Here is a 23,587-nt window from a genome sequence, read left to right on the forward strand (position 1 = left end):
TGTCTCAGGACAATTAAAAACCGATTTCTCCATCCGATGTGATATGACCTTGCCGTCATCTACTGCTACAGCGAGCGCCATCTATTACTACATTTTATAACTATTTACTTTTCTTCTGCCATACGATTTTCCCCTTCTCCGATAATATTCCGTTGCAATTTGGCGTAATTCTGACCAGTGGTGCCATTTCTACAGCGGTTTGAAAGTTTAACTTAAAATATAATCACCCTGTATTTCAGCCATCAAGTGGGTATATTACAGCACGAAAAAGCAGTCGTTGCAAACCTGAGACGCAGAGGAGTCCAGATGAACCCGTTGGGCAACTTTTGGGTCTAAGCTAACAACCTTGCACTTTGTTTTTTTATAAGTTGTGTATTTTGGATTTAGTTGAAGTTAGCATTGGCCTCATGCTTGATCATGACTCTGTGCTTACTGTAATTAAAAGAATTCACATAAAATTATTGGTTTTTTAATACCATGGCATGTAGCACATATACATTGTCACTTTAGTGGTGGTGGTAGCAAGGAAACTGAGAGACGAGTAAGATTAAGCTTTCATCTGGCAATACCTGCCAATATTTAGTGTGAGACACCACGGTAACCTTTCATTGTCTAAGGGAATTGCGACGATAGAAAAGTAAAAATATTCAAGTACTCTCATCAGAAATTGTTTTATTTGCATTGTCGGAGTAGCAGGGAGACAGCCATCACTAGACGAAAACAGCAGGGGCGGCGTGGTACGCTCCAGCAACTGCAGGGGCAGCGGCGACGACGGGGGCGGCAACGGCCACGGCGAGTCCGTTGAAGTTCTGCGCGATGTACTGGGAGCTGTGCGCCATCACGACGGCTGGCGCGGGGGCGGCGTAGGCCACGGGGGCGGCGGCCACCAGGGGGGCAGAGTAGGCCAGGGGGGCGAGGCCGGCCTTGGGGGCAGCGCTCACGCAGCAGGCGGCCAAGGCCAGCACCAGGGCAATCTGTAGGACAGGAAAAGTATTGAGCTACCACTGTCTTCTGAATCTCATTACATACTGAAGTAAACCATCTGTAGAACAGGTAACAGACAGTTAACTTGCAAGAGCTAGTGAAGCAGTGACCTCTCACTTTGTAACAACTAATGTCCATAGAATGAAGTTCTTGGCTGACACAAGCTCTTGGCGTCTGGAGCCATGTCATACGTTGTAGTGCAAGACTGGTACTGCTAATTAACATGCTCTAAATAAGTGTGTTCTATAAAATGTTCTAAAGACTAGTGTCACCATACAGGGTGATTCAGATGCCCCTACCCATTCGTTTTACGCAACTTGCACTATGTTTCTATCAGTAATAGTATCCAGACGGGGAACAGCCGTGTAATCCATATAAGTTTCCTCTCGGAACTTTGGGTGACAGTTAGAAAACGAGAACATACTCAAAAAACCGGAAGTGAGGATTGGCCATGAATTACGCTGTATTTTTGGAGCAACACATACCTGACTTCTGCCATACGTATCTAAGTGTTTCCAACCTTCCTTCCTGTTATCACCAGTGTAGTTACACTACTGGCCATTAAAATTGCTACACCAAGAAGTAGTTCAACTGATAAATGGGTATTCATTGGAAAAATATATTATACTAGAACTGACATGTCATTACATTTTCACGTAATTTGGGTGGATAGATCCCGAGAAATCAGTATCCAGAACAACCACCTCTGGCCGTAATAACGGCCTTGATGCTCCTGGGAATTGAGTCAAACAGGGCTTGGATGGCGTGTAAAGGTACAGCTGCCCATGCAGCTTCAACACGATACCACAGTTCATCAAGAGTAGTGACTGGCGTATTGTGACGAGACAGTTGCTCGGCCACCATTGACCAGACGTTTTCAGTTGGTGAGAGATCTGGAGAATGTGCTGGCCAGGGCAGCAGTCGAGCGTTTTCTGTATCCAGAAAGGCCCGTACAGGATCTGCAGCATGCGGTCCGTGCATTATCCAACTGAAACGTAGGGTTTCGCAGGGATCGGATGAAGGGTAGAGCCATGGGTCGTAACACATCTGAAATGTAACGTCCACTGTTCAAGGTGCCGTCAATGCGAACAAGAGGTGACCGAGACGTGTAACCAATGACACCCCATACCATCACACCGGGTGATACGCCAGTATGGCGATGACGAGTGCACGCTTCCAATGTGCGTTCACCGCGATGTCGCCAAACACGAATACAACTATCATGATGCCAGTAGTGTATATAGGATTTGGATTCCTCTGTAAGTTTACTTCTTTTGTAGAATTTAATTGGAAACACCGATTAACAGGAGATAACAACATTGGAAGTATGGACGGAACAACTTCTTGGTATATGACCCCTGAATCATTTATGAATGATTATGTGTCATAATCTGAATGAACTTGCAGAGACATCCAGAACCTGTATGACTACGCTGCTTGTTACACAAAGAGAGACTGGAGACAATTCGATCAGTACACTTTGCTCTAAAAATACAGTGCAACTCGTGGCCAAGCCTCACTTGTGTTTTCTACAGTTTGATTCCGTTTGCTAAAGGCCGTCCAAAGCTTTGAGAGGGAACGTATATCGATTACATGGCTGTCGCCAATCTGGATAGCGTTCCTGATACAGAAGTAATGCCATGAAATGTACCACTTGCTTGGACATGTAAACAATTGGCATTTCAGTGCAATCATACACAATGGGTAAGAGCAATCGTATTTGAAATTTGGTTGCTTGTTAAAAGATGGTGTTACGCCTCATGTAAGCAGGAGAAGCGTGTATCAGAACGTATGTGTATCAGCAGATACTGGAAACTAACAACTGCAGGATCGTGGTCCCTCCAGACGGAGGTTTATCGTTGTGTGGTGCTGCTGCCCACGTAGCTGGGATCCCCCGGCTGTCATAAAAGAAACGAATCAGTGGGGTCAGGATACCATACTTAAAGCCACGTAGAATAACTGTAGCGCTGCGCTCCTAGCGCCTAAGAGGACAGCCGTATTATTCCCTTGGACGTGCCGCTTAGTGATGCCAAGTCACGTGCCTTGAGTTTGACAATGGGCCTGTTTGCTGGCGGAAACGAGTCCTGCAAACAGTGCGACGAAGGGTGGAGCACCACAGACTGTCAGCACCATGACGCCTCTGCAGAGAGATGGTGCAACCATCGACAAAGGTGGACACAAGAGTTGCACGACGTTGTATTTTTAGGCCTGTCCCGGTTCTGTGTATAGCTGCGTCATGGACGTATCCATGTGTGAAGAATGAACTCTACCAGATTGGTACAAGCCCAGTATCTGATGTAATGGCATATCATCTTCTGTTCGCTTTGCATGCCGTCTGTACTGCGGTTGCTACATTCCTGACATCGTGCCTTGTGCTTCTTGAAGTTTTCCCTGCGTACTGAATATTTTATGAGGTTTTGGTATTGCAGACGGGTCATGTTGACTTCTTGCCACAATATTTCGTCTGACAACTGTCCAGCCATTTCAGATGAGTGTCCGCCAGTGGAGATTTCTAGTTCACGGTGCCGGCTTGGAGCGAAAATTGGCTTGGAAACGCATGCCCATTGGTGGCTGTCAGAGAAGCGTCCTTTATAGAAATACACGTCCTCTGCAAATACTATTCCATCTGTTGTGCAGAGGCCGAAATAAGCTCTACACAAACGCATTAGAGTATCTGCCAAGTTACATTGGCGCACGGTAATTGCAGCCCACACAGGACCTCTGTGACGCGGTGTGATGGCGTAGAGTTGAAGCAGCATGGAGTGACGTACGTGCATCCGTTATCGAAGCACAGCTCAGACGGATGCGAGCCGTTGTTGCAGGTAGAGGTGACGGCTTTGTGTATTTTTTGAACCATCTATACTCACAAATAGCATAAAATTTCAGTACCCATTCTTCTTAATGTACTGTATATGAACAATAATGAACCTTCGCTCTTCGCTGTCCTTCCTAATTTTATGTCTGTCGATATATTAGGTAGCCTGCACTACTTGCTATGTTTTCAGTGAATGTGTTTACACTTTCAAATTACACTTTACCTCTCTCTAGGGCAAACTAAAATTGGTTCTGGAATGGAAGTTCATATTCCGCATGAGCATGGAGTTACCGAAAAGAAATGAATGTAAATTTTTGTTTACGTCCTTGCACCGCACTCATGCTCAGTGGCGTAACTAGCTAGGAGTTTGACAGCACAATGTTGGCATTGTTAATACGTGTGTCGTACTTTCTCGGTTGGTGGCCGCGAGAGAACGTTAGGGAGCATGCAGTATTGTACAACGATTGTTCTTTGATCGTAGTTATTGCTACACACACTCCATAAAGCAACGGCAGACAGTATGTTTGAAGTAATAAGTTGTTCGTCATCGACCCTACCACGAAACACCCCTACAGTACCCTACAGATGTAGGCTGATGTTTTCTGTAACGCTGGAATCGGCATAATTTCTTGTCTTACGAGAAAAAGCGTTCACGTTTAATATCGCGTGTGATGTAACGCACCCACAGGCAATTCTTTCCTGTGTGATTTTGACTTTTGCCCAAACTGTTCACTATACTTTGCGACCTCTCCCAAATACAACATCCTGCATTACAAAAGTAGATAAAATGTGTGTAGAAGAACTTAGTCACAACATACTCACACCACACAACGACATCTTCTCATCGTTGTGGGTAAATGTGGATTGCATGACATCTGTAATACAGGTGTTGTCAATCAAAGACCCAACGATTGAAGTACACGTCAGGTCGAAATCAGAGTTTCAACTAAGTGGACCAAATTTAATCACAGTCGTTGAAATTCACAGTTACGATATTGACCTACCGATCAGCGTCTGCGAAAGAGGTCTACTTAAGAGGCTGCCAACACTACGTTTGTCCGTAATCTTCTGGAGTACTGCTGCCCGGTATGAGATCTGCACGAGAGGACATCGCAAAAGTTCAAAGAAGGGTAGCACGTTTTGTACTATCGCGAAACAGGGGAGAGAGTGCCATGGATATGATACGCGAATTAGAGGTGGGTGGGAATCAGTAAAAAAGAAAGGCGATTTTCGTTGCGGCAAGATCTTCTTACTAAATTCCAATCACCAGCTTTCTCCTTCGAGCGCGAAAATATTTTGTTAGCGGTCACCTACGTAGGGCCAAATGATGGTAATAATAAAATTAGAGAAATCAGAACTCCTACGCCCTGTTTGAGACTGGAACAGTAGAAAACTGCTTGAAGGTAGTTCTCTGGGTCCTCTGTGAGGCACTTAGGCCTAATTGTGAATTGCAAATCATGTATATAGAGATGTAGATGTGTATTACGTATTCACATGCATTTAGAAAAAGGTGCAATGAAAGTGAGTTCTCAGGATCCATCTGTTAATCATGCATATGCAAATTTATTTATTGAACAACTTATACTTCTTAAAAAGACGTTGATGTATTATGGTTTCTAGAACACAACAATCCAACACCACGCAGTAAAGTACTTTCCAATATATTACACAATATCTGCCAAATATTCAGTCCAACTAGCGAATTAGTTTCGTACAAATGGGCTCGAAATAACGTCGTTGTTTATGTTGATCACTAGTAGTAATCGCTTCTAAATCAATTTTGCTTTATTACATATATTTTCTGTGCTTCCATCATACGTAAACTAACTATTCATTTGATACTGTTTAATACCGTCAACTTGGCGCTATAGGTTAATGAATGTAGATTACCCGAATCGTTGGTCCCAGATATTGGCTGGTAGAGTATCCAGAATGTAAGCATTACTATTTTTAATTGTCTTTTGATATGGTGCATAATTATTACGCATCATAATAGAAATTTGTCTAGTCTTGCACAAATATTTCATTCCTCATGTCCTCCACGTAGGCTTACTGTGCATATATATTCCTGACGCTTTCTCTGTCTGTCGATATATTAGGTAGCCTCTCACTGGACTGCACTGCCTGTGTCGCTGGCGTTGCATTGTCTGAATCGAGTTCTCCACGAGACTGCTTCTCCTGACATCCCAGTAAGTATTAGTAGCTGCACTTCGAAAACGTGTTCACTTTCTTGCAATTGAAATCGCCTTCTTTTGCACAAACTACTTGAAATACACAGTTATCAGCCTAACTAATAAAACTGAACATAAAACATTCTTTGTGATAACTTGAAAACAATTATATTAGTAACCGGGGTAAAAGAAATAATGCTCCATTTGCATTTGCTTCTAATTCTTCACAATATCGAACGGCATATTTATAACTCAAAAACTGTTGAGTCATATTTAGTTGCGACGTGTAGGTTGACAGATGCATCTGTAGCAAATCTGAATCCAATCTGAGATTGACCGATGACCCGTTAACACTTCGTGCACAATATCTTGCCAAAGTAGAAGACAGGAAAACGAACTGACGTTGATGGGCATCATAAGATTTTACTTGTGCTGCCATTACCAGCTGTAACGCTACTGCTGTGACCTTAATTGTGTGGATGGATCAATAGACGGTGAACATGAAAATTGATCCATTTCATAACCAACGCACGAATGTATGGATAGAATTTCTCACCCTAATGACATGTAGAACTAATGTGAAGTAAGTTCTTTTCCTTTCAGGTATGTAAGTATTGTGCAAAAACTTATGTCTAGCTTCCACTTGAGCTCCGGAATAATACGTCTACAAACTGTGATACTGCAGAAGCTGCAAAGCAAATAAAGGAATAGTATTATTTATACGGATTTTAAAACAGGCGTCTGGATTGATCTTTCTGTAGATACCACGCAGTCATTAAATTCTTTACTCAGAACGATTTATCGCCAATGGAAAATCACGAAAAGTTGTACGACTGTTCTTCCGGATATGTCCGAAGGTGGTGGTGGCGAGAAAGGAAAGGAAAGAGAAGGGATTACTGAAGTCAGCTGCCTCGGGACATTAAGCGGAATCAACGACGACGAGTGAAAATGTATACCACACTGCGCTTTGAACCTGGAATCTCCTACTTAGTAGGCATGTGCGTTAACCATGCTTCATCCGTAACACAGTGTTATCGCAACTGTGCGGACTGTATCGGCTCCCCCGACGGCCGATCCACATTCCCACCGAGCGTCACCTATCTGCAGATGTTCACGTCCATTCTCGCTACTCTTGAGATTCCCGCAGGAGGTCGGACGTACTTATGCATCCGCACTGAGGAGGTGGGTCCATTGCCCATCCAGGCGAATCAGTTATCTGAATGCATGGTGTCTGTTCTTTTGGACAAGTCTTCTGACCTTCTGGGTATGTTGACGACTGTCATCAGTCGTCAACAGGCCCAGAACGGTCACCTCTGCTTAGCAAGCCAGAGAATCTGGTCAGCAGACGTTAGATTTTTGATGCGTTAAGGCATCTGTGACGTTATCTTTCAACAGGGCTAAATAGAACGTCATCTTCATGTACTCATTACATGTAGTAACTGGTTGCGATACAATAGCACTCCAACAATCGCCAGCTGCAGCGATTAATGAAATCTGGTACAGATTTGAAGCAGCATGGAATAACGTATCAGAGTCTGTTGTCCAAACTCAGTTCCACTCGATACCTCATTGCCTTAAAGGCATTATTGCCGCCATAGGTGACAACCTATGAGAGGCTCACACGGACGCCGCATATAAGTGGCGTCAGATGAAAGGCAGTGGGGCGCCTCCGTGCCTTCTATCCTTTGTTTAACCCTCGGTCAACGCTGCATCCGTGCCACGATATTAAGCTCCATCTAACTCTGGTCACACTGGTGTCAGAATAAGCGGTCGTTGTGCGGAGAAGAGCCGATGACACTTGCATCATAGCGCTGCAGAAGGTGCAGAATCGGACTCTTAAGCTCCCTTGCGCCTCCCCAGTCTATATTAAAGTCATCAGCTGCACCAAGAGACAGGCATCCCGCTGTTGCGGGACTGATGTCAGCAGACTGCTTGTGATTTCTACAATAAGGCGGGTCAATCCCGCTATCGGCTTATCCTGGAACTGGGCCACCAACTGCACCGCAGGCCGACAACACAACGGCCGGATCTGCTGCAAGATTAATTTTCTTGGAAGCAGCCTCAGGACAATTCAGTATTACATCACCAGATGTCAATCCTGGTGTGAGAATTTTCTCCGCAGTAGCTTGAGGACAAACGCGTTTCAACACCAACTGAGATCAATTCAGTAAGTCAGGTTCAGCAGGAATAACAATTTGAAGTTTAACCTGCACATATGCCGAGCAAGGAATGCTCGCCAGACAAGCGACTAGGTGACACGTCTGAGTACTAAATTTCGCTTCCTACTTATTCTCCCTCCCCCCCTCCCCAAATACCTGAAAATTCAATCAAGTATGCTTCCTACTACACACCCAAAACGAAACAGCAATGAAAGTAGTGTGTGGAACTTTGTTGGCGTAACTCTAGGACAAGTGAAGTTGATTTCATCTGTCTGAAGGGCTATGTTAAGTGCTTTCTGGGATGGGAAAAGGCATTCTTCTTAGTTATTGTCAGAAAATGAGAAAACACAAATGGCGAATACTATACAAGCCATGTGTACGAAATGAAAGAAAATAATATTAGGTCTACAACTCTGCTTCCAACGTTTATCCTCGAAATTCGAGGCTTTATTGTGAAGAACTTACAAAAATTTACGATTCAAAGTACTGGCTATCATTGGCCACTGCTTCCTCCCTTCTTTGACAGCATATGAATCCTGCGGCGCAATCGTTCCAATTTTGCACGTGTACATATGACTGGAAGTGCTGGTCAGTCACGCTGTGTACCATTTATCGAAAAAGGTGGTAGTCAAAGGGAGAAATGTCTATAGAATACGGCGGGTGATGTAGGACTTCGCATTTCAACCTTTCCAAGTATTTTTGACGAGATTTTCCATAGAGTGCCGAAATGCACCAGTTGCTTTCTATAACGATCTCTGTGATTATTTCCGTCGGTTTCAGTAACTTATGAAACCTCCTCTCTTCCACCACCATGCCGGTCTTCGACGTCAATATCACCGTTTTTGAAACATTTGAACCATTCTCTGCACGTTCGTTCACTAATCTCTGCCTCAGTATAGGTCTTACCTAGCGTTTTATGAATCTCTGCTACAGATTTCTTAATATTAAAGCAGAAAATTAAAACTTCCCACATGGTGAGAATTGGGCTAGTAAATTGACATGTTCAGTCAAGAGTGACATTATGACGCATTGGCGAATCGACAAATATTTCGATGGCGTTGAGTTTGCAAACGCCTAGGATCATTGTATGACACTTACGACCTATCACCTGCACCACCACATTCCGCTATTGCCGTCTATTGCAAAGAACGGGGGCAAAATTTTAGACGTAATGTGTGAAAAAAAAGCATCTGGAGAATGCATGTGGTTGAAGGATAACTTAGAGATTTGATGTTCATATAGTTGGAACATCACCTGTATTCACTACCTTTGGCACCCTTGGACTACATCAAACGTATTATACACTCCTGGAAATGGAAAAAAGAACACATTGACACCGGTGTGTCAGACCCACCATACTTGCTCCGGACACTGCGAGAGGGCTGTACAAGCAATGATCACACGCACGGCACAGCGGACACACCAGGAACCGCGGTGTTGGCCGTCGAATGGCGCTAGCTGCGCAGCATTTGTGCACCGCCGCCGTCAGTGTCAGCCAGTTTGTCGTGGCATACGGAGCTCCATCGCAGTCTTTAACACTGGTAGCATGCCGCGACAGCGTGGACGTGAACCGTATGTGCAGTTGACGGACTTTGAGCGAGGGCGTATAGTGGACATGCGGGAGGCCGGGTGGACGCACCGCTGAATTGCTCTACACGTGGGGCGTGAGGTCTCCACAGTACATCAATGTTGTCGCCAGTGGTCGGCGGAAGGTGCACGTGCCCGTCGACCTGGGACCGGACCGCAGCGACGCACAGATGCACGCCAAGACCGTAGGATCCTACGCAGTGCCGTAGGGGACCGCACCGCCACTTCCCAGCAAATTAGGGACACTGTTGCTCCTGGGGTATCGGCGAGGACCATTCGCAACCGTCTCCATGAAGCTGGGCTACGGTCCCGCACACCGTTAGGCCGTCTTCCGCTCACGCCCCAACATCGTGCAGCCCGCCTCCAGTGGTGTCGCGACAGGCGTGAATGGAGGGACGAATGGAGACGTGTCGTCTTCAGCGATGAGAGTCGCTTCTGCCTTGGTGCCAATGATGGTCGTATGCGTGTTTGGCGCCGTGCAGGTGAGCGCCACAATCAGGACTGCATACGACCGAGGCACACAGGGCCAACACCCGGCATCATGGTGTGGGGAGCGATCTCCTACACTGGCCGTACACCACTGGTGATCGTCGAGGGGACACTGAATAGTGCACGGTACATCCAAACCGTCATCGAACCCATCGTTCTACCATTCCTAGACCGGCAAGGGAACTTGCTGTTCCAACAGGACAATGCACGTCCGCATGTATCCCGTGCCACCCAACGTGCTCTAGAAGGTGTAAGTCAACTACCCTGGCCAGCATGATCTCCGGATCTGTCCCCCATTGAGCATGTTTGGGACTGGATGAAGCGTCGTCTCACGCGGTCTGCACGTCCAGCACGAACGCTGGTCCAACTGAGGCGCCAGGTGGAAATGGTATGGCAAGCCGTTCCACAGGACTACATCCAGCATCTCTACGATCGTCTCCATGGGAGAATAGCAGCCTGCATTGCTGCGAAAGGTGGATATACACTGTACTAGTGTCGACATTGTGCATGCTCTGTTGCCTGTGTCTATGTGCCTGTGGTTCTGTCAGTGTGATCATGTGATGTATCTGACCCCAGGAATGTGTCAATAAAGTTTCCCCTTCCTAGGACAATGAATTCACGGTGTTCTTATTTCAATTTCCAGGAGTGTAATATCTACGTCCGAAGAGACTTTGCCTAATAAACAGATTGATATTTTGCAGACGTTTTTGAACGTGACGTTGATGTACTGCATTTACAGGAAAAAAGTGAACAAAGAAGGTTGGTTTAATAGAAGACTTGGTTGAATATATGTCCATTTGTGCTTATAAGATAGTGCTTTACGGCCATGCCCAGAGATGTCCACCTTGCCTCGTACCTGCAGCTATAGATTACACACAGTCCTACCTTGATCATGTTGTTGGATGAGCTGCAGACACACACACCGGCTCGAGTGCGTAGCCGCCTTATATATAGGCGGCTGGGAGGCAGCCAGCCGTGAGCCGTGCGACAGACAATGGCCACGCAACAGCACAAGTGCAGTGCCGAAAAAGTTACGTCGAGCAGCGGTCACATCCTGCACAGTTGCTTATCACGTGGAATGTGACACGAGGTCAGATGACGTTGATAACAACGGAAGCCCCTTGACGCTTTTCGCGAGTGATGTTATTGCGTACAGAGAAGTCGCAAAGCTAGAAAACTGTAGGCAAATGCAGAAAGACCTGCAGAGGACCGCCGGCCGGTGTGGCCGAGCGGTTCTAGGCGCTTCAGTCTGGAACCGCGCGAATGCTGCGGTCGCAGGTTGGAATCCTGCCTCGGGCATGGATGTGTCTGATGTCCTTAGATTTGTTGGGTTTAAGTAGTTCTACGTTCTAGGCGACTGATGACCTCTGATGTTAAGTCCCGTAGTGCTCAGAGCCATTTTCAACCTGCAGAGGACCGACGCTAGGTGCAGTTGACCATCAAAATAAACAACTGAGGCGTGTTGTGCTAAATAAGTTGAAAAACTCTCATTCGTATAATAGCACTAGCTGCAGTGCCCCTGCCTTGCCAGGGATGTTTAATATCTGCAACACAAAGTGATTGGCCCTCTGGGTTGTTGATAGATATAGCGAACGCAAGCCGCGTGGGAAACTGCAATCGCTTTAAATCGAAGGGCGTTTTGAAATCACTGGATGTCAACAGAATGCAAGGAATGAGTACCTGCGGCGTACCCCATGATGGTGGTGGCCTCTGCTGAGTTCGGCCATAGGTTCTTCACGGCCAGCCTTGTTGTTGCATATGTACTAAAGCCAAGTAGTCAATAAATAAGAGTGTGATCATGTTCCTGTCAAATTTTACAGCTTTCGCTTGTTCCCCGGTTTAATGATGTCTGACGGTATTATGTGCAAGACAGATATTGCCGCTCTAATTTATACTCTCGATGAGGATCGCAGTCATTTACCACGACATATTTCGTTTGTTTGGCAATTAATTTTTCATTAGTTCTCTTCATTGTTCCATCTGAATGTAGAAATTCATTAAAGTAAATGGACCAAGTGATTAGAAATGTTTGATAGCAACTTTCCTCCTTTATATATTTGAAATAAATGAGCCAAGAACTTTTAAAGACATTTGGTAACAGCCTTTCCCTTTATACATTAATACAATTATGTTTTATTTCAGATTACGGAATTTTATACAGACAGAGATCTGTCTCCTGTTTTTAGGATAAAGTGTCCAAAAGTTCATTGAGATCGTAATAAAATTATAGATTTGTGTGAATTACAAACGAACAAACGGACACTTTTCTTAATATACAGGGTGTATCTGAAATGAATGTAGAAAATGAGTGGGCTGGTAAAGTAGGTCATAAAAATCATATTTCACACAGCAATCCATGTCGTCCTCTCTCAGTGTACGGCGCTAGCTTCGTTGAACAGTGTAGCGCGCCGCCAGGAGGGTAGGCACACAACATGACGTTCGAGCCGCCACGGTAGCATGCTCACGCTGTCCAACGGCGGTTTCCAAATCGTCCAGTGCCAGATCCATGCACAGTTACTGCCATCCACAGGTACGTAGCAGAGACAGATTCACTTGAGATAAGTTCTCGAAATGGAACATGTGCATTTATGGCCTACTTTGAAACCCGTTATTCATTTTGTTACAGGTGCGACAGCCAGACGGACGCGGTCGTCAACCCACATGGCTTATACCAGGACTTGAATAGGAGACGTTAGCTCCGCTGGAAAACACACCCTCAACAAACTAGCAGCGTGTTACATGTGAAACGGGTGTAAGCCATTCCACAATTTGGCGTGTGTGGCGTGAAGATGATTTGCACCCCTACCGCCATCAGAAAATTCACGTCCTTGACCCAGACGATTTTTCAGGTCGAACTAAATCCTGTCAGTGGGTTTTGCAACGGTGTGCCATTCAACTGGACTTTCCGAACCATGCACTTTTTGTGGACGGGGCATCCTTTACACGAGGAGGTACGTTCAACAGCTCCAATCAACACGTGTGGTCACGGGAAAATACACACGCTGCCTTTGTTCGTTGTCATCAAGATCGCTTCCCGGTCAACATTTGCACTGGCTTAGAGGGCGATAATCTGGTTGGTCCATACATGTTGCCCCTCCGACTGAACGCAAACAGATACTTAGTTTTTTACGAGAAACTCTGCCAGAGTTGTTGCAACATATTCTGCACAACGTGAGACAGCGAATGTGGTACAAACACGATGGTGCACCTGCGCATTTTGCACATGCAGTGCACATGCATTTGGATGAACCCTTTGTTGAGAACTGGATAAGGCGCGGTGGGCTGGTGGCACGTTCCCCCGACTTGACGCCCATTGATTTTCGATTTTTTCTTCTGGGCAACCTGAAATCTGTTGTCTACGAAACACTCATTGTGACTGATAAGGAGCCGGTAGCGAGCATTGTGATATCCTCCGACCGAGTTTCCACTTTGCTAGGAGTGTTTGAAAGAGTGCGACAGTCACTCCATCGTCGTTGCACGACTTGAATTCAAGCAGGAGGGCGTAATTTCGAGCACCTTTGTAACTGTTTTGAAATAAAGGTTACAAACCTTCACCCCGACTTCTCATTTATCTGGATGCGACGAATACATCGAAAACGCTACCCTGCATACCTGCTACCATTACGGCTCGTATGGCATGTTATGTGACTGCATTCTTGGCGGTGTGTGACGCTTTTCAACGACGCCTAGCGCCGTACGCTAACGTATGTGGACGTGGGTTGCTTTGTGAAATTTGCTTGTTATGGCCCACTCTGCCAGCCTTGTAATTTTCTACATTCATTTAAGATACTCCCTGTATATAGACAGTTCGATTGCTGTTGAATAGTCACTGGAAGCAGTCGCATCCATTAATTACCTGGGCGTATGTGTAAACAGTGATATGAAATTGAACGACCAGAAAATGAACCATATGAAAGGCGGACGACAGACTCCAATTCATTGAAAGATTGTTCAGCAACGTAAGATCATCCATCAAGCAACAAAATCACAAAACTCTCTTCCAAGCGATATTTGAGTATTATACGTCAGTCAGTGATCCTCACCAGATAGTTTTCCGAAGGAAACTGAGTAGTTTCGACAAGAATAACGCATTTCGTCACAGACGCGTTTCCTAAGCCCGAAGGTATCGCGCAGTTGCTTAACCAACTCCAGTGTTGGTTGCGGTTGTGGGTCGCGGTGTGGTTTATTGTTAAAATTTGTAGAGGGTATGTTCCTAGAAGATTCCCTCAGTTTATTGTTTACTCTTACTTATGCCTTCCTAGGAGACCATGAAGTTAAAAAGGGAGAGATTTAAGATAACATGGAGGTTTCTGGGGCTTTCGTTATTCTCGTGTAGGAAGATAAGAGGGGAAGTGACAGTAATACCCTCCACAACACAACACAATCGGCTTTTGGAGTACAGATGTAGATTTTCCAAAGATTATGACTACTGCTGCTACTCTTATTTTAATCACCGAGAAAAAATACGCTTAAATATTAGTTGTTTTTGTTTACATGTTAAATGTGTTCAGTCCTCATATGCATTGTAGTTCCAGAAACAGTGCCGTATCACTCTGCTAGAGAAACCAAAATATTAAAATGGAGATGATATGCATCACTAGTGGCAGACCACCTCTCTGTGAAGTACTGTAATCGTAAAAGTGAGGACCCTAGTGCTCGGAGACCAAAGTATCACAGTGGAATCTGTAGTGGAAATAGTAAAAATCAGTCATTGATAAAATTTCTACATCTAGCACAATATTTTGAACTTAAAAAAAGTCGTCGCCCCTGGGTTGCGAGACTGCTCATAGCCGTTCAAAAAGCCCTCTGAATGGAGGCAGCAGAAATATTACTGTTCTTTTGGCCTCTCCAGATGACGTCTTTAGCCGCCTAATCACCAGAAATGACTTTTGAGTATAATGCTGGATGGTCGTTGGTACAAATAGACGTGCTGCAATAAGTCTCCCCAGTGCATTCCACAAGCACTCGATGGGATTGAAGGCGGTGGAACAGGCGGGCCAGTCCATTCGCCAAATACGTCCCATTCCACCAATTCCTCCACGGGCACCGTTCAGTGCGGACGCGCATTGTCATGTATAAAAATTGACCAGCCGCCAGTTGTACTCATGCTCTGACGTTTCCAGTTGGGTATTGAGTTTGGAGTGAAAGGGACTAAAGTGTAAGGTCATCAATCCCTTCACCCCCTAAGTGGCAAACCAGGAGTAGTTGTCAAAGGAAAGAGGCGAAAGACAATTACAGCCTAAATGTAACTAGCACAATAACAGACAGCTCAAAAATAAGACAGCACTGACAAGTTGTTAAAAGATCATTCAAGGCAAGGCTTTAAGAGCAAGAAATGAAAAATAATAAAGACAATAAGAAGATGGAAATGATAAAGCCAAGCTGGGCCACCAAGGGACCCCTGTAAAGGGGGGGGGGGGGGGGGGGGAAGGGGGAGAGGGGTGCCCCACTAACCGCTCAATGGGTCTACGATCTATGAGGCCAAAAAGAGCTAGCTTACAAGAATGAACAGCAACCACCTTTGCAGGCAAGACGTAATTACAGGTCAGCCAAGTTGGCATCGTATGCTAGGACAAGAGGTAGCATGTCAGGAAGATTAAGATGCGGCCTCACAGTAGCCACATTAGGGCTACCATTAGGAGGGATCTGCACTGGCAGTATGGGACATTACATCAGAGATGTGGCCAAGAGTCAGCCAAGCATGGCCAATGCAGAGCCTATAGAGTGGATTCCCTGTGATAAGCATCCGTGGAACATTGCCACATGTCGTGGTCTCCTCAGTTGTTCTCATTTCGTTGAGGAGATCAGGGCAGACCAATCTGAGTTCCAGACTTCCAGCAATCAATGGCATATATATGATTGAAAGTCCAGGTCTGGAACCCCCATTTTCAGATTCGGCATTTTGGTGGCCATCTTGGCCAACCAGTCAGCTCGTTCGTTCCTCGAAATCCCAACATGACATGGAGGCCAGACGAAAACGACTGGCTGCCCAGCTTGATGGAGGTCACAGACAAGATCCTGGCTAGCCGTAACCAGTAGCCCTGGTCTACAGCCTAAATGCTGCTAAGAGAGTTATAACAGATTAGGATACACTTGTTAGTTCAAAAAGGAACATGGCTAATAGCTAATTTAATTCTCATCAATTCAGAAGTGAAGACACTACAACCATCTGGCCGGGAGTGGAGGTCACTGAACCATGCATTTGTGTATGCTAAGCCTGTTCGTCTGTCGACTACTGAGTGATTGGTGAACACTTCTGATTCTGGATACTTCTCCAGGGCAGCCAACAACAGGCGGCCAAAAATTGTGGATTCAGCGGAATATTTTGGACTGAAGGAGATTTTGAGGCAAATCCGAGGTCGAGGCACCAGAGGTGGCAGTGGAGGAAGTTGTAGTTCCGAAAAGATACATTGGAGGCGTGTAACAATCGTAAAGCCACTGATGAGTCGCTGCTGTGGGAGGCTGCGCTCCCTTCCAGGGAAAAGGACACGGTAGTTTGGATGTTCAGGGAAGTTACAAACATCTATAGCATAATTCTGCAGTTGTTGTTGGCGCCTGATAGGTAATGGAGGGACTCCAGCACCGACTAGTAGCCTATTCATTGGGCTAGTTCAGAAGGCGCCTGTCACAAGTCGGACTTCACAATGATGAATGGTCCAGTATCTGCAATGCTGAAGATGATGCCGTTCCATATGCAAGAGTCCCATAATCAAGACAGGACTGAAACAGACCTTTATAGAGGCGCAAAAGGGTAGAACGACCACCACCCCAACTCGTGTTACAGAGGCAGCGAAGTGCACTGTGGTGTCGCCAGCACTCTCGCTTAAGTTGGCGAAGGTGGGGAACCCACTTCAGCTGCGAATCGAAGACTAGTCCCAGAAAGCGGTGCTTCTCAACTACCAGAAGTTATTGATCATTGAGGTAAAGCTCTGGGTGTGGGTGGTCAGTATGATGATGATAGAAGTGCATGACATGGGTCTTGGAGGCTGAAAACCGAAACCCGTGGGTGAGTGCCCAAGACTGCACCTTTTGTAAGGCATCCTTTAGGCAACGCCCAGCAACACTGTACTAGAGGAGCAAAAATAAAAGTAAAAATCGTCGAAATATAAGGAGGGTGACACCGAAGACCCTATGGCTGCCACTAGACCATTGATGGTCACCAGAAAGGGGTGACACTCAACACAGAGCGCTGAGGGAGCCCGTTCTCTTGGATATGTGGGGTACTGACAGAAGAAATCACTGGAACTTGGAATGTATGGTGCAACAGAAGTTCTTGACAAAAATCGGGAGTGGACGCCAGAAACCCCAACCTTGTAATGAAGAAAGGATGTAGTGGCTCCACATCATGTGCTAAGCTTTCTGTAGGTCGAAAAAGATAAAGATGAGGTGCGAAGGCCATCCAGGTGGTGGACTCCAGGTGAACCGAATTATCAACAGTGGAGCAGCCTTTGCGAAAACCGCTCTGCAGCCAATAGGCCCTGAGTCTCATGGAGCCAACAAAGCAGTTTGCTCGCCAGATCCTCGAGTAACTTACAGACAACGTCGGTAAGACTAATTGGGCTTAACTATCCATCTCAAGAGGGTTATTACCCGGTTTCAGTACCAGAACTACGGTGCTTTTCACCACTGAGATGGGGCACGCCCTCACTCCAGACCTGTGTAAAGAGGGCAAGGCTATGATGCTGACAATCCCCTGAGAGAAGTGACTGGCACTGAGCACTATGGGACAATTTCTGAGGTCATCAGTCCCCTAGAACTTAGAAATACTTAAACCTAACTAACCTAAGGACATTACACACATCCATGCCCGAGGCAGGATTCGAACCTGCGGCCGTAGCGGTCGCGCAGTTCCAGACTGTAGCGCCTAGAACCGCTCGGCCACACCGACCGGCCCCTGAGAGAAGTCCCAGATTTTTGTAAAGAGGACAAGGATATGATGCTGACAGTCCACTGAAAGGTTTTCAGCGTTTGGTTGTTGATGTAGTCAGACCCTGGAGCCACATCAGGGAAATCGGCTACGGTATTGGTGAGTTCTCACTGATGGAGCATTATATGGCTCCAGGTGGCAGGTAATAAAAGATAAGTATATTTGCTTCATGTGCTGTTTTATGAGCGGAAAGGAGGGATGGTAGTTATTAGTTGCAGATGCTTGAGCGTAACGCTCAGCAAAATGTTAGGCGCCAGCTTCTGGACCAGTATAAATGGCAACATCGCAGGAAATACTTGGTACACCTGCAAGGGTGTGGAAGCTGTAGAGCCATCAGATCTCGGCCCATACCTATTATGAATAGGTATGTGCCCCAATGGTGGAAATACCATTCTCTGGATTCTTGTTCTTGTCGTTTTATGAGGTAGCGGACGCAGGCACAGAGCCGTCTAAAGGCAATGAGGTGATGCAGTGAAGGGCGTTGCTTACGATTTTGGAGAGGCCGAATACAAAGACTAATGATTGCAACGATCACTGGGGTCCACCAGGGTACCATCTCGTGACTATGGGATCCTGAGGAAGAGGGATGGGTTGATTGGTTGCCAAATGAATGACTGCCATTGTATGCTGAACAGCTGCATCGATACTGCCTTGCGTTGGGAAGCTAAGGAGAACACAAGAGGTGAACCCATCCCAGTTAGAGGGCGCCCAGGGGAGCAACACTCAGGGAGAGACAGGAAGACCAGGAAGCGGTCACTATCACGTAGGTCATCAAGAGCCATTCAGTGTGTAGATGGTAGAAGACCAGAACTCCAGAAGAGGAGATCAATGGCCGAATAAGTTCCATGTGCCACAATGAAGTGTGTGAGGGTACCAGACATCAAAAGACAAAGATCGAGCTGTGCCAGTACAGTTTCGATGTCTTTACCATGGTCAGTGACCATTGTTGGGAAGGAGACAAACATTACAAATGATAAGAGCCTGATGTGCCCACACCCAAACAGTCACAGCCTCCTATAGTGTATCGAGAGGCACAAGGTCAGTGTATATGTATATAGAGTGTGGCACATATGTACCCACTCATTGTCAGTACGATTCTTGAAATAACTTCAGTAGCCATGAAGGGGAGGAATCTGAGTTGCTGGAAACCATGTGGGTGGAGTTGAAGCTCCAGAAGGGACCCCAAGTGTAATGGGAGCAGGTATCCGCGGCTCATGGTAAGAGGCGCAACAGAGAAGACGATCATCTTGCAGCTGTAGTGTAAGAGTGTGTCATTTGTCTCTGATAAAGACACTGATACTTTTTTCTGGCCTCTTGGTATGGGAGCTTGTCTATGGTCTTATACTCATGGATTTTCTTCTAGCGTTTAGAAACGGAGCAAGAGACTGGAGCTCACTGCAGTTTACATAGATGTGGAAAGGGCGGGGGGCAAGGGAGCGAGGAACGTTTGCATGTAGTAGACCTCAACAATTCCTGCAGACAGCAGTAGCGGTGCAAGGGGAAGACATATGTCCAAACACGAGAAGTATCTCGTAAGAGGAGGAACATTGAGTTTCACGTCACACTGATAGACTGTCACTTGATCTCCTCAAGCAAAGTATCACCCTCGAAACCCAAGATAAAGGCCACGGTAGCAAATCTGTTTTCCCTTGGTCCCCTATGGACACGACAGATGAGGTGCACATCCCATTGCTTTAAGTTGGCCCAGAGCGCATCATCAGATTGCAGAAGAAGATCAAGGTGAAAGATGACCCCCTGGACCATATTGCCACTGTTGTGTGAAGTGACAGTCACGGGTATGACACCCAACTATTCACAAGAGAACAGCGCCTGTGACTGGGCAAGAGATCACATTTTAATGAGGAGGAAACCTCTCTTCATGGCTGCAACTTCCCTGTATTTATCTTCAATGTTTTCCACAAAAAATAATGATTTTGAACCCAAAAAGTTGTCCCATCGGTCCTGGTACAGACCAGGTATTGGAGGAAGGATTTTTGCGCTTTGTCATCTAGTCCTGTGTTCCTCCTACAGCATGAGACGGGAATGTAATCCATCAGGATCGTACTTTGTTCCATCGTACCAAGGCATCTCCATCTCTAGATCTGCTGGGGCCCTGTGAACATCAGCAGGAGATAGTTTAAGTCGCTTCATGTGCGAACTATCTACCACGATGCCATCCGCTCTGAATGGAGCCTCTCCTGATTAGCGCCACCCAGCCACAGAAATGACTACCTGGCCAGCAAGTCATTGCCTGGAGTCCCTGTGGCCCAGTCATGACAGGCACATATTCCATGACACACATGGGGAGTGTGCAGCACAGGCACAAACAGTGCAACCCCTATTATGACCTCCCCCCTCCCCTCCCCCTCCCCTGTGCTCATGACACCCCGCAATGTGATGGCAACCCTGGTGTGTTTTCGGTGTACTACGATAACAAGAAGAAAGGGTGCCAGAGAGGAAGGGCACAGAGGCTGAGCATACACCACAGCACGCACTTCTATAAAATTTGGGAAAGATGGCAGGTCAAACCCAATAATGTGGACCATATAATCGTTACCTTCAATAAAATTCTTCAGGGTATCAGACCGCATCGTCATAATTTTAAAATGCGCCAACGTTTCGGCCAGCGTTGCAGCTAGCCTTCATCAGGGCCTTACGTTAACTGCTAAATGAACACACCTGGATTCCTTAAATAGCTGCACGAGAAAACCGTGTCGTTACTTGATTGGCTGTACTAGGAGGAGGAGGAGGGGTGAAAGGTAAACAAAATATCAGACATGCTCGGTTCTACCAAGGATGCAGTTGACAAACTACACACAGCTGGCGTGTATGGAATTGGTTGTGCGTGTGGATTAGTTTACATAGGTGAGACGGGACGTCCGATCAGCACTAGGCTCTCGGAACATGAAAGATATATCCGCCTGAAACAACACACTAAGTCAGCAGTGGCGGAACACCGAGACGAGTGCGGGAAACCAATATTTTTTCAAGAAGCCCGCGTCCTGGCGAAACAGCCTCTCACTTTCAAAAGAAAGATTAGAGAGGCGATAGAAATAGCCAAAAGACCCGCCAACATGAATAGAGAGGACGGGTACAAGCTTCCGAGGTCTTGGCTGCCTGCAATAGCAGGGCTACGGAGCGGCGGCAGAGCCGAGGCGGCCCATGCGGACACGCGGAGAGCCACAGTAGTGGTCGCGAGCACACAAAGCAATGGCACGCCGCAGCCGGCTTCTGGACAGCATGGAAACAGTGTGACGTCACAGCCATCACCTGTTCGCTATTCGTCCGTCTCCTCCAATGGGGTGGATTAATATAAAGACCAATAGAAAACAGCTATTTCAGCCAATAACAGATAATAAAGGAAACACCAATAAAGCATACCTTTCACCCCTCCTCCTCCTCCTAGTACAGCCAATCAAGTAACGACACGGTTTTCTCGTGCAGCTATTTAAGGAATCCAGGTGTGTTCATTTAGCAGTTAACGTAAGGCCCTGATGAAGGCTAGCTGCAACGCTGGCCGAAACGTTGGCGCATTTTAAAATTATGACGATGCGGTCTGATACCCTGAAGAATTTTATTGAAGAAGACAACGGCCGCGGAAGCCTACGCTTACATTTAACCAACCTGTATGGGCAGGAAATCCACGGAAACATCAAGAAGTTAGAAGCACTGCGTTTAAAAAGATGTAAACTGCTGAATGACCTTGCTTGTTTGAAGAGATGCAGAGACACGAGTGTTGTGCCGTATTCTTTGCGGTTGACGTCTCACATAAAAACGAACAAGGCGAGGAATATCTGTGTTAAAGCCAGTAAAGCATTGCTACGGGAAAGGATTCGCCACATCCGCATAAGTCTCGATGCTCACAACAGGAATTTGTGTGATCTGCACCTATTTCTGGCCGGAAAACTTCAGATGGAAGACTGGGATAAAGTCGACAGGTTAACCTTTCAGCAAGCATCAAGGACCAGCAATAGTATTACTAATCGCCAGATGAGAAAGTACGACAAACTACAACAGAAAGCCACGGACGAAACATTGACGCTGGACAGGCGACGGACAGTGGTCAACCTCTCCAGCCACACCTTGAGCGAAGCAACCACAGCAATCCTGGCCAAGGGGATGAATTTCGCAGTCGCACCTAAGCAAGTTCCAAAAGAAGATATCATAGAATCCGTAGAGGCTTCGGTACGTCATCTGCCACAGGCCGAGGCGGAGAAGATCCGGCAGGAAACGGTCAGAGTTCTGAATAAAGCAAAGCCACCGAAGCAAAACATCAACGCTGAGGAATACCATGCCATTAAGGAACTCAGGGACAACCCCCACTTAGTAGTGGTACAGGCAGATAAGGGCAACGCCACTGTAGTCTTGGACACGACTGATTACAACAAACGAATGGAAGATATTCTCGCAGAACCTATCTACAAGAAACTTCAGGGAGATCCGACGGCCAAGGTAATCAAAACGACGCAGGCACTGCTCAAGCACTCTAGAATCAATTTCGACAAGGCCAGAAGATTCATCCCGCAAGTGACACAGGCACCAAGGATATATGGTGTACCGAAGGTACACAAACCCGACTTCCCCTTAAGGCCCATAGTAAACAGTATAAATTCGCCGACCTACTACCTAGCGAAAGAACTGGCACCTAGGCTCCGACACCTAGTGCATCAAACCGAGTCCTACGTTAAGGATTCCACTCACTTCGTGTCTCTCCTAAAGGAAATGCGTGTTACGGACCACGATCTGATGGTTAGCTTCGACGTCAAATCCCTATTCACGAATGTCCCAGTGTCAGATACTGTGAACATCCTAGAAGAACGCGTGGCACCTGATGTATGTGAGCTTGTGCGCCACTGTCTGACTACCACCTATTTCAGGTGGAGAGGTCAATTTTATGAACAAACTGACGGTGTAGCTATGGGCTCACCCCTATCGCCTATCGCAGCAGAAATTTTCATGGAGGCATTTGAGGAAACAGCCCTCCAGTCCGCACCATTACGTCCAAATTGTTGGCTTCGCTATGTCGATGATACTTTCGTCATCTGGCCCCACGGAGAAGAGGAGTTACAGAACTTCCACAAGCACCTTAACCAACAGCATAGAAAAATCCAGTTTACAATGGAAACAGAGAAGAATGGGGTGCTGCCTTTTCTCGACGTGGAAGTTTATCGAAAGCCTAATGGTAAACTTGGCCACAAAGTGTACAGGAAACCAACCAATACGGACAGGTACCTTCACGCCTCCTCCCACCATCACCCCACGCAGAAGAAGTCCGCCCTGCACACGCTAACGAAGAGAGCGTACAGGATAAGCGACGAAGAACATCTGAAGACAGAACTTGAACACCTCAGGTCCATCTTCGGAACTAATGGCTATGGGAAGCAGATGATAGACAGCACCATGTCGACAAGGGAGAAGACTAATAGGGAAGAGGAGAAGGAGGCACAGAACATTG

The 23,587-nt window shown here is 46.4% G+C and overlaps 1 protein-coding gene across 1 annotated transcript; it reads right to left on the reverse strand.

The window, feature by feature from the left end:
- Positions 1-710: 710 nt before the first annotated feature.
- LOC124788764 (cuticle protein 16.5-like) lies at positions 711-11,932 on the reverse strand. The gene is made up of 2 exons (XM_047256047.1): positions 11,897-11,932; positions 711-974 (listed from the first exon to the last, which is right to left on the reverse strand). Exons 1-2 carry the CDS (start codon positions 11,930-11,932, stop codon positions 711-713), a joined length of 300 nt encoding a protein of 99 aa, XP_047112003.1.
- Positions 11,933-23,587: the final 11,655 nt, after the last annotated feature.

Source organism: Schistocerca piceifrons, chromosome 3, assembly GCF_021461385.2.
Source record: "Schistocerca piceifrons isolate TAMUIC-IGC-003096 chromosome 3, iqSchPice1.1, whole genome shotgun sequence".
Lineage (NCBI taxonomy): Eukaryota > Metazoa > Arthropoda > Insecta > Orthoptera > Acrididae > Schistocerca > Schistocerca piceifrons.

What these genes read in the sequence shown, in the direction of transcription:
- LOC124788764 (XM_047256047.1), bottom strand. Translation starts at nt 11,932, where the DNA reads ATGGCCGAACTCAGCAGAGGCCACCACCATCATGGG. An exon ending in GAGGCCACCACCATCATGGG is followed by an intron (nt 975 to 11,896) that starts GTACGCCGCAGG and finishes CCTGTCCTACAG; the next exon opens with ATTGCCCTGGTGCTGGCCTT.